The sequence below is a fragment of the Acromyrmex echinatior genome, chromosome 12 (assembly GCF_024713525.1).
Source record: "Acromyrmex echinatior isolate Ae372 chromosome 12, ASM2471352v2, whole genome shotgun sequence".
Classification (NCBI taxonomy): Eukaryota; Metazoa; Arthropoda; class Insecta; order Hymenoptera; family Formicidae; genus Acromyrmex; species Acromyrmex echinatior.
This window is the reverse complement of record NC_141863.1, coordinates 8,192,799-8,206,089: the sequence shown is the minus strand read 5'-3', so window position 1 is coordinate 8,206,089 and position 13,291 is coordinate 8,192,799. Positions and strand designations below refer to the sequence as shown.

Sequence of the window (13,291 nt, the reverse complement as noted above, 5' to 3'; positions counted from 1 at the left end):
GTAACAGCGTACGTATGCAGCGGATTTGCACTCGATTTTTTCGAAAACTAAGCAGAAAATTGAAAAATTTTATTCTATATATTTTTTTTACTTTTTCATAAGGAATCACGTCGTGTCCGCTTTTACATATTATTCGACCCTATACAACTATTATAACAGTTATGTATTGAAAATTGAAAGTTATACATTGAAAAAAATGCCCGAAAAGAATCGAAACTTCTACATTTCTGTCTGCCTTACTTAGTTAATAATGAGTGCTTTCCAACAACAGACACAAGTGGCACAGTGTCGACACAAGCGCCTTCCAACAAGGACACAACACAACACAAGTCGACACAACTGTAGAGCAGAGTCGAACACTTGTGTCGCTTATCATGACTACCAACTTTAGTCAATGTTATAATATTTGTAGCACTGTATCTAAGAAATTTGTTTATGGTCATTGACGAATTGCGCGTGTTCATAAGTTATATCAAATCTTTTTAAAACTTAAGTAGAAAATACAATGTTTAAACTGTAATGATATTATAACGCTTGATCACATTTCTCAGCATGAATGTTTTGTTCAAGAAAACTTTAATGAAAATTCTTTTGGGCAAGAAAACTATAATGAATCGGATAGTTTATGTGCAGAAAAGAAAGAATGTAAGTATAGAGGTTTAGAAATTTAGAAAACTATTGTATTTTAATTTTTTGTATTTAGTATAAGTTTTGAAATAGTCAGTAGTTAAAAAACTTTTTTCTCTATTTTATTAATGAGAAAAAATATGTATTTAACAGCTGCTGTTTAGAATCAAAATGCAACATTAGTCCTTCTTAATTTGTACGAAGCAAAAGTAGATATGTTAGACCATCCAAAAAAGAAGGACAAAATATGGGAAACAATATCTATCGCTCTGCAACAAGATTTTGCTATTCAGGTATAAAAAATATATGAACAATATATGAACAAGTTTCATAAATTCAACATTTTACATATCCATTATATAATAAAATTGCAATGTGCAATATTATTAAATTACTTGACAATTTAATTGTGATATTACTACTCTAGTTCTGTTAGAATGGAGAGAGTGGTGGAGCAAAAAAAGGATGGCTGTAGCAAGAGTGGTGAAGAAGGAAGGAAAAGGGGAGAAAAAAAGGAGAGAGAGAAAGGAACGGTAAGGAGAGGGAGGAGAGGAAAGTGGGAAAGAAAAAAAAAAGAGGTTAAATTTGTTATTATAATACAAATTTTTTCAGAAGCTACTTATTCGTTAAAACTCGCGTTATTATCAATTTCGATTTAGCTCGAACGGGGTACCGAATACTTGTGTAGTCAACATTAAAAATGAAAGTACAATTGCAGTATTGTATTACTATGAAATATATGCCGGCGTAAGCACCTTCCATAGGAATCAGTTTAAGGTTTAATTTTTAATAAGAATGAGGTAGGAATGTGGCAGAATGAAGTTCCTCGCAAATTTTGAATATTATAGTTTGATATTAATTGATGCAATAAAATGTATAGACGGCTACCAATATTTCTATCATAAAGTGGCCGAAGATTTTGGAACTCACATCCTTCTGTAATAAGACCGCTGGTGTTTGACGGATTGCTTAACTTTTTTTTGCGAATGGATCTGAATGGAAATGAATTTGACGTGAAATCAGAATACATCAAGTTCGCTTTTCTATGAAGATTTTTTTCTTCTTTGTATCGGATACTAACCTTATCACAACGTGGAGGGACCTTGATCAAATTATCGGTATAATTATTTTAAATGCGATGAAAGTCTTGTCGTAAATGTATTAATGACTTTTTATTTTACGATATTAATAAGTTTTATAATATAATCGCAAGTTAATAATTAATAGTAAGTACGATCTAATTGTTGTTAGTATTTTCATTCCACATTTATCAATATTTCATTAAACATTGGTTTAGAAAATTTGTGTTATCCTATGTATTTTCGACATTTTCGTATAATACCTCATTACTAAATTCTGTTAATTGTGCTCCTATAATATAATTCTTATTATATTTCGAACAACACTTTTTATTATATATTGTATTGTAAATAATTATTGTATTATTAAAGGATTATAATAAAAGATAATATTAAAAAGTTATGCAATGTAATTATATTAATTATTTTATTGTATTTCGCTAATCATAATGCAATATGATTTTAGCGAAATATAATAAAATAATTAAAGAAAAAAAGAGAGATATAAAATTAAAAAATAATGCAATATGATTTTAGCGAAATATAATAAAATAATTAAAGAAAAAAAGATATAAAATTAAAAAATAAATTTAAAACATACTTACCTGCAAAAACCGACTAAATTTATTAGTAATTCGTTTTTTTACGAGGGAATATACTTACAAAGAAAAGAGGATCGCCATTAAAAATTCGGAGTGGTGGAGGGCCTCTAAGGTTGTTTCATTTTTATTCATATAAATTTTCTTCACAATTTTAAATTAAATGTAGTTTGCTTATACAATTAGAAGAGTTCTAACTTTATTCAAATTGCAAATTATAGTATATAATATTATAATTATATATTATAAATATAATTATAAGAATAAGAATGGGTTAGAGAGTCTACAATCAGAGTAGAGCCTACAATCACGTATCTATGTTGTTCAGTGCTGTTGCACCTTCACAGGAAATTAAGGACAAAATTATGATATTAAAGAGAGGACTTTGATAAAAATAAAAATCTTTTCGTGTTTATTTCTTGTTATAATAAGAAAAAGGCAAAACATCAGTTCTTAAAATCTGAACGTGAAAATAATGTGTACAACACGGAATCTTTCGCAGATATGAACGATGAATCTTCTCAAGTGCCAACACGTGCCCACACAAAAGAAGAAATATATTTCGTTTAATAATGGATACTCTATATATGTCATACAGATTTTGAATTATTCGACTTATACAATGTCCATAAAAAGAAATCAAATGTCGCATATGTCTACATTGATTACAATAGTTAATATTTTAAAATATACATTTTATTACATATATACAGAATTGAATAGAGTTATAAATTTCGCATCAAAGAATTATTTTTGAGATTTTCCAGGTAAATTTCAATTTATTGAGCTCACTTAACGCACCTATCTTTTTTAAGATCACATTACTGTTCCCAATTTGACGGATAGATATATCGAACTTAATAGAACCTGATTTTACTTTGATTAGAACAAATTCCACAAATCCTTATCTTTTATCTATTTTTCCACTTTTTGTTTTCCACTATTTTACTATTTGACCCTGTTTAAATTTACACATGTATTCATAAAGCAATTTTTATTTTTATTTTTATTTTTAGATTCTCTGTTTGGGAAACAAATTTGAATGTAAATTTTTTGCATTATAATTAAATATCGTTTTATCTGGATTATAATTAATAGCATTAAAAAACACTAGTTTGTTATTTGCAATAATATTATACTATCTTTGCATATCATAGTATCACAGAAAATATATTTCGCAGTATTTTACATGTATATTGCAGAGATTTTTGCTTACAAATAAACGTAATTTTTCTAATAATTATGGTAATTGCAAATTATATATAAAACGGTTTTATTGTCTTTAATCAATTATTTATATAACGATTTTAATCATTTACAATAATATAAAGAGTTCAGACATACTTGTTTATATATATTGATAGTCCTAGCATTTCTGTAAAAAATGAAGTCAATAACTAATTTTTTGTGTCAATTGTAATTATAAACGAAATTGATCATATTACATTAATTGATAATTTATAAATGAGATAATTGTCAAATGTCGAATAATAATTGTGAATTGTCGAATACAAATAAAACATTTTACAATTACGTTTTACAAACGTTATTTTTGAGGATTTTTCTGTTTTAACATGCATAGGTATCTCAATAATAAAAGAAAGTGATGTTTTTGCTTGTTCATAGTTAATAGGATTCATGAAATTTAATTTAGATCTTGCGCAACTTAGATTAAAATATAATAACTGATAGACAAAATATTTTTAATTAGATTTAGAATTTGGAAGGCAGATGGTAATACTAACATTATTTTTTTTTTCAAAACATGTGAAAAGATCGACAATATATTAGTAATATAATAAGTTATAACTAAAACAATCATACGTAATCATTGTAACGAAAAATTTAAAAAATAAATTTTATAGATTATCAATAAAAAAATATTATTTGTATTATTTTTATATTATCAATAAAATAAATTTTATTGATAAATTATTCATATCAATAAAATTATTTCAATAATCGCATAAATATAATTATGCGATTAATTACATGATGAATTACATGATCTTTCTTTCATCTGTATGTTTGTTTCTTAACACTAGTGCAGATTCGATCACACTTCTAAAATTTAAGCGTATTTGCGCGTAACTCTGTCTTTAAGTTTTCTCTTTTTCGGAAGGCAAATGGTTGTAAATTTAATTATATTCACGGAGTAAAAAGGAGATCAAATTCAAGCGGCCGATCCCAAAAAAAATGGGCCTCGAATTTGGTCTCCTTTTTATTTCGTGATTATATTATTTGGTCTATACAGAAATAATCGCATTGCTTGTTTTATACTGATATTTTACTTGTATTCCTATCACTAGAATTGTCGCATTTATGAAGTTCTGTTGTCTCTCCTGTACATTTTGACGGGCAACCGTCTTTTATCGCTTCTGGTTTTATTTCAATATCATAAATCTTGGTTTTCGATGATGATTGCTCGTATTTGCATATCACAGCATACATATCGCCACCTAAACGAAGTGCCAGCCATCGATTCTTTATGATCGCCAATTTCAGACATTCGCACTTCATTTTAGCATTAAAATTCGTGTGTAAAGTTCTACCCATTCCCTCGATGACTATAAGATCTACATTATGCTCGACCATTGCAAGACATAGATCCAAATTGAGACGACTGTTAAAATTGAAATAATATTAGTTAATCAATGTTATTAAAGTATCATTAATTAAAGTCAAACTTATAATTGTAGTTATGAAATATTCTATTATATGTTATGAAATATTCTATATATAACATGAATACCTGAAATCCAAACAGGGACCTGCTTGTGCAGTTTCCATAGCAATGAGAGTATTGTCTTCCAGCGCTTGTCTGATAACATTACAAATTTTCGCAGCGTCTCGCAATGTGACGACCAATTCAGGATACGTTACATCATTCAAAGCTGGCATAGAATTAGCACACAATATTACCTAAAAGCATGAAAAACAATTAATGCAATTAAATAAATTTTTTAAATTATATAATAAATTCGTATTAAAAAATATATAAATATTATATAATATATACATAATAAATTTGTTTTTTAAAAATAGTTTGAAAAGTATAATTCAAATATGGATAATATTAATAAAACTAACTTTAGTTCCTCGTTGCAACAAATCTCGTGCAAATGGCAGAATTCCAAGAATTATATCTACACCACTATTATCAACAAAGATAGCTGCACATTTGTGAACTGGTCCATTCTGTAATCTGTGTATCCAATCATCTAAATTATCCTCTAGCCATGGTCTGCCTATTTTATTTCAAATTTCAAGAATTATGATAGTCTTCATATGATAGAATATTATTTTAAAACATATCAAGAGTAGAAAAGAATTTATTACATAATTCTCGTAACACTAAATATTACAATATTAATTTTTTTTTTAGTAACAATAATTATTGAATTACCTGGAATTTTCGCTTGAGCTTCTTCAAAGCCAAAATCATTAGTTTCCAATAGCTTTGCAACATCTTTTGCACCCCAATCAAATATATTGCCACTGAGAACGCCAAGAATCAAAGCCTTTATCTTTTCTACATCTTCTAACTTGTCTATAACAATTATACGTTCATGTAGGTGTCTTAAAGCTTCTTCGTTCTCCTTTCTTTTTTGCTGTAAACAAAGCATGCATATAAATTTCAGTTTGATACGTTCATTTCGTTTCATTTTAAAAATATTGAAGAAAAAAAAACAAACTAGAGATACTTACATGTAGATACGGATCTGGAAAATCGAATTCTTTCATGCAATGCTCGATGGTGTCCAATAATATTCTAACCGTAAGTGCCCCATATGCACTGTAAGTTTGTATTACTTAATAACTCGATAAATAAATTGACTTTTTTAGTACGATTAATTTTAGTATTTGTCATAGCGATGGAAAACTTACAATGGTTGTGCGTGAAGATAGTGTAATCTGTTTATGTATTTCTCTTTTAATTTCGATCCTCTGTCTTTTGCCGTTGGACTAAATGGTTGACTATGAATAGCTCTCGACACAAATTTATCCACAGATTCTTCAAAACATTGCAGCCAATAATCTCTATAAACAGAAACATTTTAGTTTTTATGTAATCGTAATTGTTGAAATTAAATAAAAAGTCTCACCTTGCTTCTTTATCCTGAGCGAGGTCTGTAGTGTCAGGAATATAAGTTGCGGGATCTTCCAATAGCGGACAGAATGTAACAGCATATTCCGCTTGATCGATTTCTAATTGATCGACTTTAATTCCGAGGTCGGTTGATACGGAATCTTTAAAACTCGATGACCCGGCATAATTTTCTAACCAGCTGCATTTGTCTTTCTGTTCGGTGCTGTATAAATATGCTCCAATCGCACCAAGGTAACCTTCATGGCGAAGAAAGAGAGGCGTTACCCTATCCTAAATAATAGATATGTAACAGTAACATAAATTTTACAGAAATGCACAATTTAGAAAAAGACATTTTGCACTTTGATGCATATACAGTACCCTCCATAAGTTTGGGAACATCCTACATTTTACAGGAAAGCCATTACATGACAGCGATCTATACATGTGTTTGGTTTAAATACTTCGTGAGACGTCTAAATGACAATAAACATTTCTCTACAACACCTACAAGCTTGTACTTATACACCTATAAGCTTGCCGAAAATATGTTAAACAATCATTTCACAGCATCGAAGCGTTCAAGATTGAATTTCGCACTTTGGTCTATTGTTGTCTATGTATATTGTCACTTGTTATGCAACATCGTACTTGTGTTCGTTATATATACGCAGATTATTTAATTGTAGTTTAATAAAAGTTTCTATAAAAGTGGTAAATTATTTGAGTCGCAAGTTGATTTCAGTCCGTAAAAATTTTAAGATTTTTACTTCGTAAAAATTGTAAAATGGCACCGACGAATCAAATTTCGTACGAATCGCATTTTAATTAAAATTCCATATTTTAATAGCATGTTATTAAATCTTTAATTGAAAAAAGACGAAACAAAAGTACATACGTACATTATAGATAACGTTATTATGTTATAGATAACGTACGTATGTGTGTCTTTTATTTTGTCTTTTTTCAATTAAATAATTATTTACAAACCTGTAAAACGTAGGGTATTCCCGAACTTATGGTATTTGTAGTTAATTATTTAAATTATTTGATTCAAAGATATATAATAGTTAGATCCATCAATAAAACATTGTAAAAGATCAAGAAAAAATTAACATAATGACTAACACGAGACCAATATTTGATAGAATATGAGATGGTATGCATTGATAGTGGATGGTTACGAAGGAAATAACCACCAAAGTAAACCCTGTCCATGTTGTAAACAGTTGCATACAAACTAGCTATGTGTCCAATATCATTGCTAATGGTGAACAGTAAGCTTCTTGCAAGATCAGCTTCAGAAAATTTTGGCTGTCCTAGAACGTTATTAATATAATTAATATTAAAACTGCTATTGCGTAAATTTCATAGATATCTGATCTTTCAGATATTTGCTCATGATATTTTAACACTTTTCAATTGTACACGAAAGAATATATTCATGCTTCTAAAAATTAAATTAATGTACTAGAAATTTTTGATGTAAACTTTTTTGACTCATTTATATCTTGCTTACCGCAAGCCACCGCTTTGCCAAAAGATGATGCAATAAGCTCTCCAGGTAAACCTTGGGAGGAATAATCGCCCCCATAAATATCTTTCACTAACATATCTACATTACGGTGATCTCCTCGTTCTGCAAGTTGCAGCAATTCATCAAAGTCCTAGTAGGGTGTTTTTAAAGTCATTGTTTTAATACATATCTATATATACAATTCACACGACTCAACGGTACTACAATGGAGCAGAATCTTCTCATACAATTAATTTCTTATGATTTTATTTCTAGATATTTGTAAAGATTTATAAAGACACCTAATCCATCCAAATATAAAGATATTGATACATGCACTTGATATAGTGATAGTAAAAAGAAATTAATCTAAGAGATTATTAAGGTATAATCTAAGAAATTATGTAAATTCTGTACCTTTCTTTTTGTAAGTAACGATCCCAATCCCCAAAATGTACCCCCTCCCGTGGCTGTACCTCCGACTCTTTCAAATACTTCATCTGATTCTACCTATAAAAATAAAAAAAATGTCTACAAGTAAATAAATTTATTCAGAATAACTTATTACTAAGTAAGTTTATTAAATATCTATTGCTTACTTTAAGAATACTGACGCCACTGCCAACATTAACCAACAAATATGGAAATATGTTAGGTCCAGCTTTTTGAAACTTATATTCTGGATTCGCATGTCGGTGATATTCAAATGCTTCACATGGTATATTTTTAAGTAAGAAATTACAACCCTTTATCAGACAGTCTATCTCGTCTTTCTTGTCAACTCTGCAATTTTATCTTATCAATCAGTAAACATCATATCTCAAGAATTTCATGTTTCACCAAAAATTAAAAATATGAACTTCAATATTTCGTATTGTAAGATACTTGATAATGAAAATTTGATTAGCAAAGAGAAAGGTTCAATACAAGGTCAAAATACAAGAATATACTCACAATAATCCTAATTTGTCTTGCAGCAATGGGGTATATTTGAATGCTCCACCACCAGTAACTTTAATACTTTTCCCATGAAATCGTTCAACATCCACTAAATTCTGTTTGACAAAGTTTAAGCAGTTCTCGATATATCTTGTCTCAAACTTAACAAAATGCAGTCTATTACCCTCGAATACTTTGTATGCTAGTTCTCCACTGTTCCCTAAACCTTCTGCATCCTCATAAAGTGCTTTGCGATAACTTACTGTTGAGTAATAGGCAATTTTGGTTAACGACAATCCTGAAATAATAATATATAATACCTAAATTTGGATAGAATGTAGAACATAACAAAATGGTAATAACTTAAGAATAAAACTTAATAATAAAATTCATTAAATAATAAAGGAACATTATTATAAATTCATAATTCAACTCTTTTTTTCAAATTTGACAATCAAAATAAAATTAAAATTATTTGGATATAATAGAATCAAAAATAATGTAATATGTAAAATATAATTTTTAAGATGTGATATAAAATCCAATATAAATTTTATTCTATTTCTTCTTTTATTATTATTTTAATAAGAAAAAAATCTTTTGAAAAAAGTCCTTATGCAGAAAACATTACTATATATAATATATTTGCAAATTTATGCTTCCTTTTATTCATGTTAAATGATAATTGTATGTACAAATAGAAGCGTAACTACATAATTTAGTATGCAATATGCTGCTAACGAGTATTACGTTACAGTACTGTGATAGGTCAACTCGAGCGACAATTCAATGACGATTACTTGATCTCATGTAACGGTCATGTTAACCTCTCGAGGGATCAGGAACCGCGTGAGGGACTAATAAGTAATTAGTAATCCCAGTCTCAGGAAGATATCCGGTCGACGACGTACCAATGTCTATGGCGAAGGTTTGCGCATTCTTCAAATTGGCGAACACCTCGACAGCAGGTGGTAATTTCATACATCGTGGATGCGACCGTTCGTCGCTGTTGTTCTTCGCTGCCATCCCCACGTCTACCATCTACGAATAATTCCGTTCGGTTTCTCTCACGATTGTGTGACTTCGCGACACTTCTACTCTACGGAGCATTTAACGCGACTGGCAGGTTGGCGAACTTGTTTACATCACGATATGATCACGGTATTATCAGCCTGATAAACCTTTTCCGACATCACCAACGTAAACGTTTAACTCGAGAGGGAAAGATCCCCTTCAAGCCTTCAAGGATTTTCGTGTTTTTCTCTCTTCCTCTCTCTCTCTTCCTCTCTCTCTCTCTCTCTCTCTCTCTTTCTCTCTCTCTCTCTCTCTCTCTCTCTCTCTCTCTCTCTGCCACAGTGTAGCGCAACGAGGACTGTGACCTACGTTTCGTTTCATATAGAGGTGCATGATGTATCATTTTATCTTTTTTTAATATTCGGTGAACAAGGATAAAATGATGTGCATTATACGTGAAACGGAACATACCTATTTACGTTTATTCGAATCCAGACGGCACAAACCCACAAACTGCCGATTTAAAAATGGACATCATGCATGACAAATGTTGTATACATATGTATATGTAAATATATGATATTAATATATATAGTGTTTCGTAAATTTTTATCAATTGCTTTTGTAGATAGAGTGAACTAAACTGATTGTGAGTCTAAAAGTCTTCTACCATTTTGCAATTTTCACAATGGTTAATGAGAAATATAATATCTTGTTAACCATTGCAAAATCCAAACAACACAAAAAGATTGCAGAAACATTGCAGAATGATTTCACTGAAACGTTGCAATATTGCATGGTAGTTACGAAACGTTGTTGAATCATTGTTGCAAAATTCCAACAATGTTAAGATATCCGCTTTTTGTTATATTGCAACAACGTTCTAGCAATATTGCAATATAATGTATTTGGATAAATTTTTTACGAAGACTCTAAAATGAAAACTATTTCTAAACATATATCTCACTAACTTTAATTTTTCTACAAATCGTATTTCTATGATATGTGCTTTTCAAAAGCAATTTTTTAAATAATGAAACCATAAAATAATGAAACCATAACCAATAAATATAATATTAATTCTGAAGGATAAATTTATTCATAAGGATAAAGCATGTATGTGTGTACCCCGAACAAACTATACACAAATATTATCCACATTAATATAATAATACAGTCGCTTGATAAGTTAATCATGGATTAAGTTAATCGTAGTGATTCTTTTTAATTCGAAAGCACTTCGAGTCAATTGAAATCGATTAAAAAATGATTATATGAAATTGATCAATAAAGCGCTGGTTTATTCTTGCATTCTCATCAGGCATAAATACGATCATCGATCACATAATTAATATTTCGATAAATTGTTTTCAGCAGTTTAATTGCTTATCATCTTATCCGATAATGATACATTAATTGTATCCAAACTCAATATTATCTTTTACTATCTCAATATAATCTTTTGATTTCATATTTAAAATAAATATAAAATTTAGCTAATGAAATGGCTGTTAAATAATAGATCAATAAATTTTTTATTTAAATATAAAATGGATTATATTAATTATTATATCATAAAAACGGCTGTTAAACTAAAAGACTGTACTATATAAATATTTAAAAACTCATATTTTTATAATATTATTATTGTAACAATTAAAGAATTACAGTTTTGCAATGTTTGTGGAATATTACAAGCATATTACATTTTGCAGGCATATGTTAATTTACATTTCTGTAATACCTCTGTTGCATTGCAATCTGTAATATTGCAACATTGCAGCAATATTGCTTCAATCTTCTATGCTGTGTGGGTTTTGTTCAATCAGAGAGAAATCTGAGAGTGGACATCCCGGTTTTTTTCGTGTATCAAACCTTGTAGAGTAGTATCACGTTTTTATAACAACAAACAATTAAAGTTGATTATTCGTCATTTTCTTTGCTAATCCATGTAATAGTATGGAACAGAACCACAAAAACATGGACATTACCCTACGAAGTTTGGTACACGAAAAAAGTCGGAATGTCCACTCTCAGATTTCTCTCTGGTTGAACTTTATATTTCTTATAATTTCTCTTTCGCTAATAGCATATTTATTTCCTTTTTAGCATAGGAAGTGTAATTATACAGATCTATTCTTTATATACTTGAACCTTCTGTACTCTTTCCGCCTTCTCTCCTTGTCTATTTTCTGTAGTTGAACTGTACACTTTTTGAACTTAAAGCGAGATAGATATAACTAGATATAATTCATATGACAGCCTAGAATGAAAGACGTGAGTTTGTAAAACTTATTTTAATATATACTTATTTTAATATATACTCGGATTAACACAATCGATAAAATTGTTTATGCAAAAACAACTACTATATGCTAATAAATATTATGAATCAGTAATAAATTATTTTAGTTATACAATTTTTAACTTCAGCTAACCTAATTTCCCACATGTTGAAACAAAATTTTAATTGTTCTATATTAATGTTGATAAGTATATATATTAATACTAATTGTATAAATTAATAGAAATTTGATTGAAGTTATCCATAGACATCTATAAATAGTAATGTAACGTATTTTGAGCTGGTGTTCGAATTAGAATGATAATGCGAATTATAATTCAGATTATGACAGAAGAACTGTGTTGCAATTGTTTGGTAATATCATTGCAGGTACATGCACACAAACTATCTATTACAATCTGAAGGAAATTCCCATAATTAGAAAAAACACACATTATAGAGAATTAGTTATAAAGATTTCATTGCATAATGGAAGAAGAAGATAGGTCACATTATATATATCTTTTAAAAAATCTCCCAACTTGTTTGGCAACTCTTTTCGAAAATGAAGAAGAAAGATCTCAAGAAATAGCTGTTGCTCTAATGACCTGTTTTTCTGTTTATCTAAAAAAATATGCGTTTACTGAAGTGAGAGATTTTAGAACTAAACAAATCGTACAGATATATAAATCACTTCTTAGCAAAGGAAATGGGTATGTAGAGTCTCCTGAAGCTTGGCAAAAAGCCTTAAAATTGGAAGCAATAAGAGAAAGAAAATTTATTATGCACTCAATGACAACTACTACTAAAGAGAAACTTGTTCAATTGATGGAAGAAAGTAGAGTGTCATCAGAACAATGGTATTTATTTCTAAATTTGTTATTTAATGTTCAAAAGCATATGAAAATTTTGCCTAATGGTAGTGTACAATTACCACCTGGAAAAGAGATAGATGATATCATAAACGTAATGCATAAAAATCAAGTAGAGCAAATTTATATATTTACATATTCATTAATTGCACGCTTACGGAAATTCTACTCTGTTAAACAAATTGTGAGAGTATTAGTTAAATAAATTAACAAAAATTTATAATAATTGCATTAAGATGATTTGTCATGACATAACAGTTTTGTTAGAATA

The 13,291-nt window shown here is 29.0% G+C and overlaps 1 protein-coding gene and 1 long non-coding RNA gene across 3 annotated transcripts; one reads left to right on the top strand and one right to left on the bottom strand.

Annotated features, from left to right (window-relative positions):
- Nucleotides 1-2,689: 2,689 nt before the first annotated feature.
- On the bottom strand, nt 2,690-10,176 carry LOC105145179 (4'-phosphopantetheine phosphatase). 2 transcript variants are annotated; one of them, XM_011054578.2, is made up of 13 exons: nt 9,651-10,176; nt 8,866-9,148; nt 8,511-8,694; nt 8,329-8,421; nt 7,915-8,062; nt 7,524-7,714; nt 6,412-6,686; nt 6,194-6,346; nt 6,014-6,101; nt 5,712-5,916; nt 5,396-5,553; nt 5,058-5,227; nt 2,690-4,928 (listed from the first exon to the last, which is right to left on the bottom strand). In XM_011054578.2, exons 1-13 carry the CDS (start codon nt 9,658-9,660, stop codon nt 4,580-4,582), a joined length of 2,307 nt encoding a protein of 768 aa, XP_011052880.1. In that variant the 5' UTR covers nt 9,661-10,176; the 3' UTR covers nt 2,690-4,579. The 2 variants fall into 2 exon arrangements, with proteins under 2 accessions (XP_011052880.1, XP_011052879.1); XM_011054577.2 differs by having other exon boundaries at nt 9,762-10,176.
- A 1,607-nt stretch (nt 10,177-11,783) lies between these two features.
- Nucleotides 11,784-12,925, top strand: LOC147907792 (uncharacterized). Its single transcript, XR_015546960.1, has 2 exons — nt 11,784-12,141; nt 12,539-12,925. It is a non-coding gene; the product is annotated as an uncharacterized LOC147907792 (long non-coding RNA).
- Nucleotides 12,926-13,291: the final 366 nt, after the last annotated feature.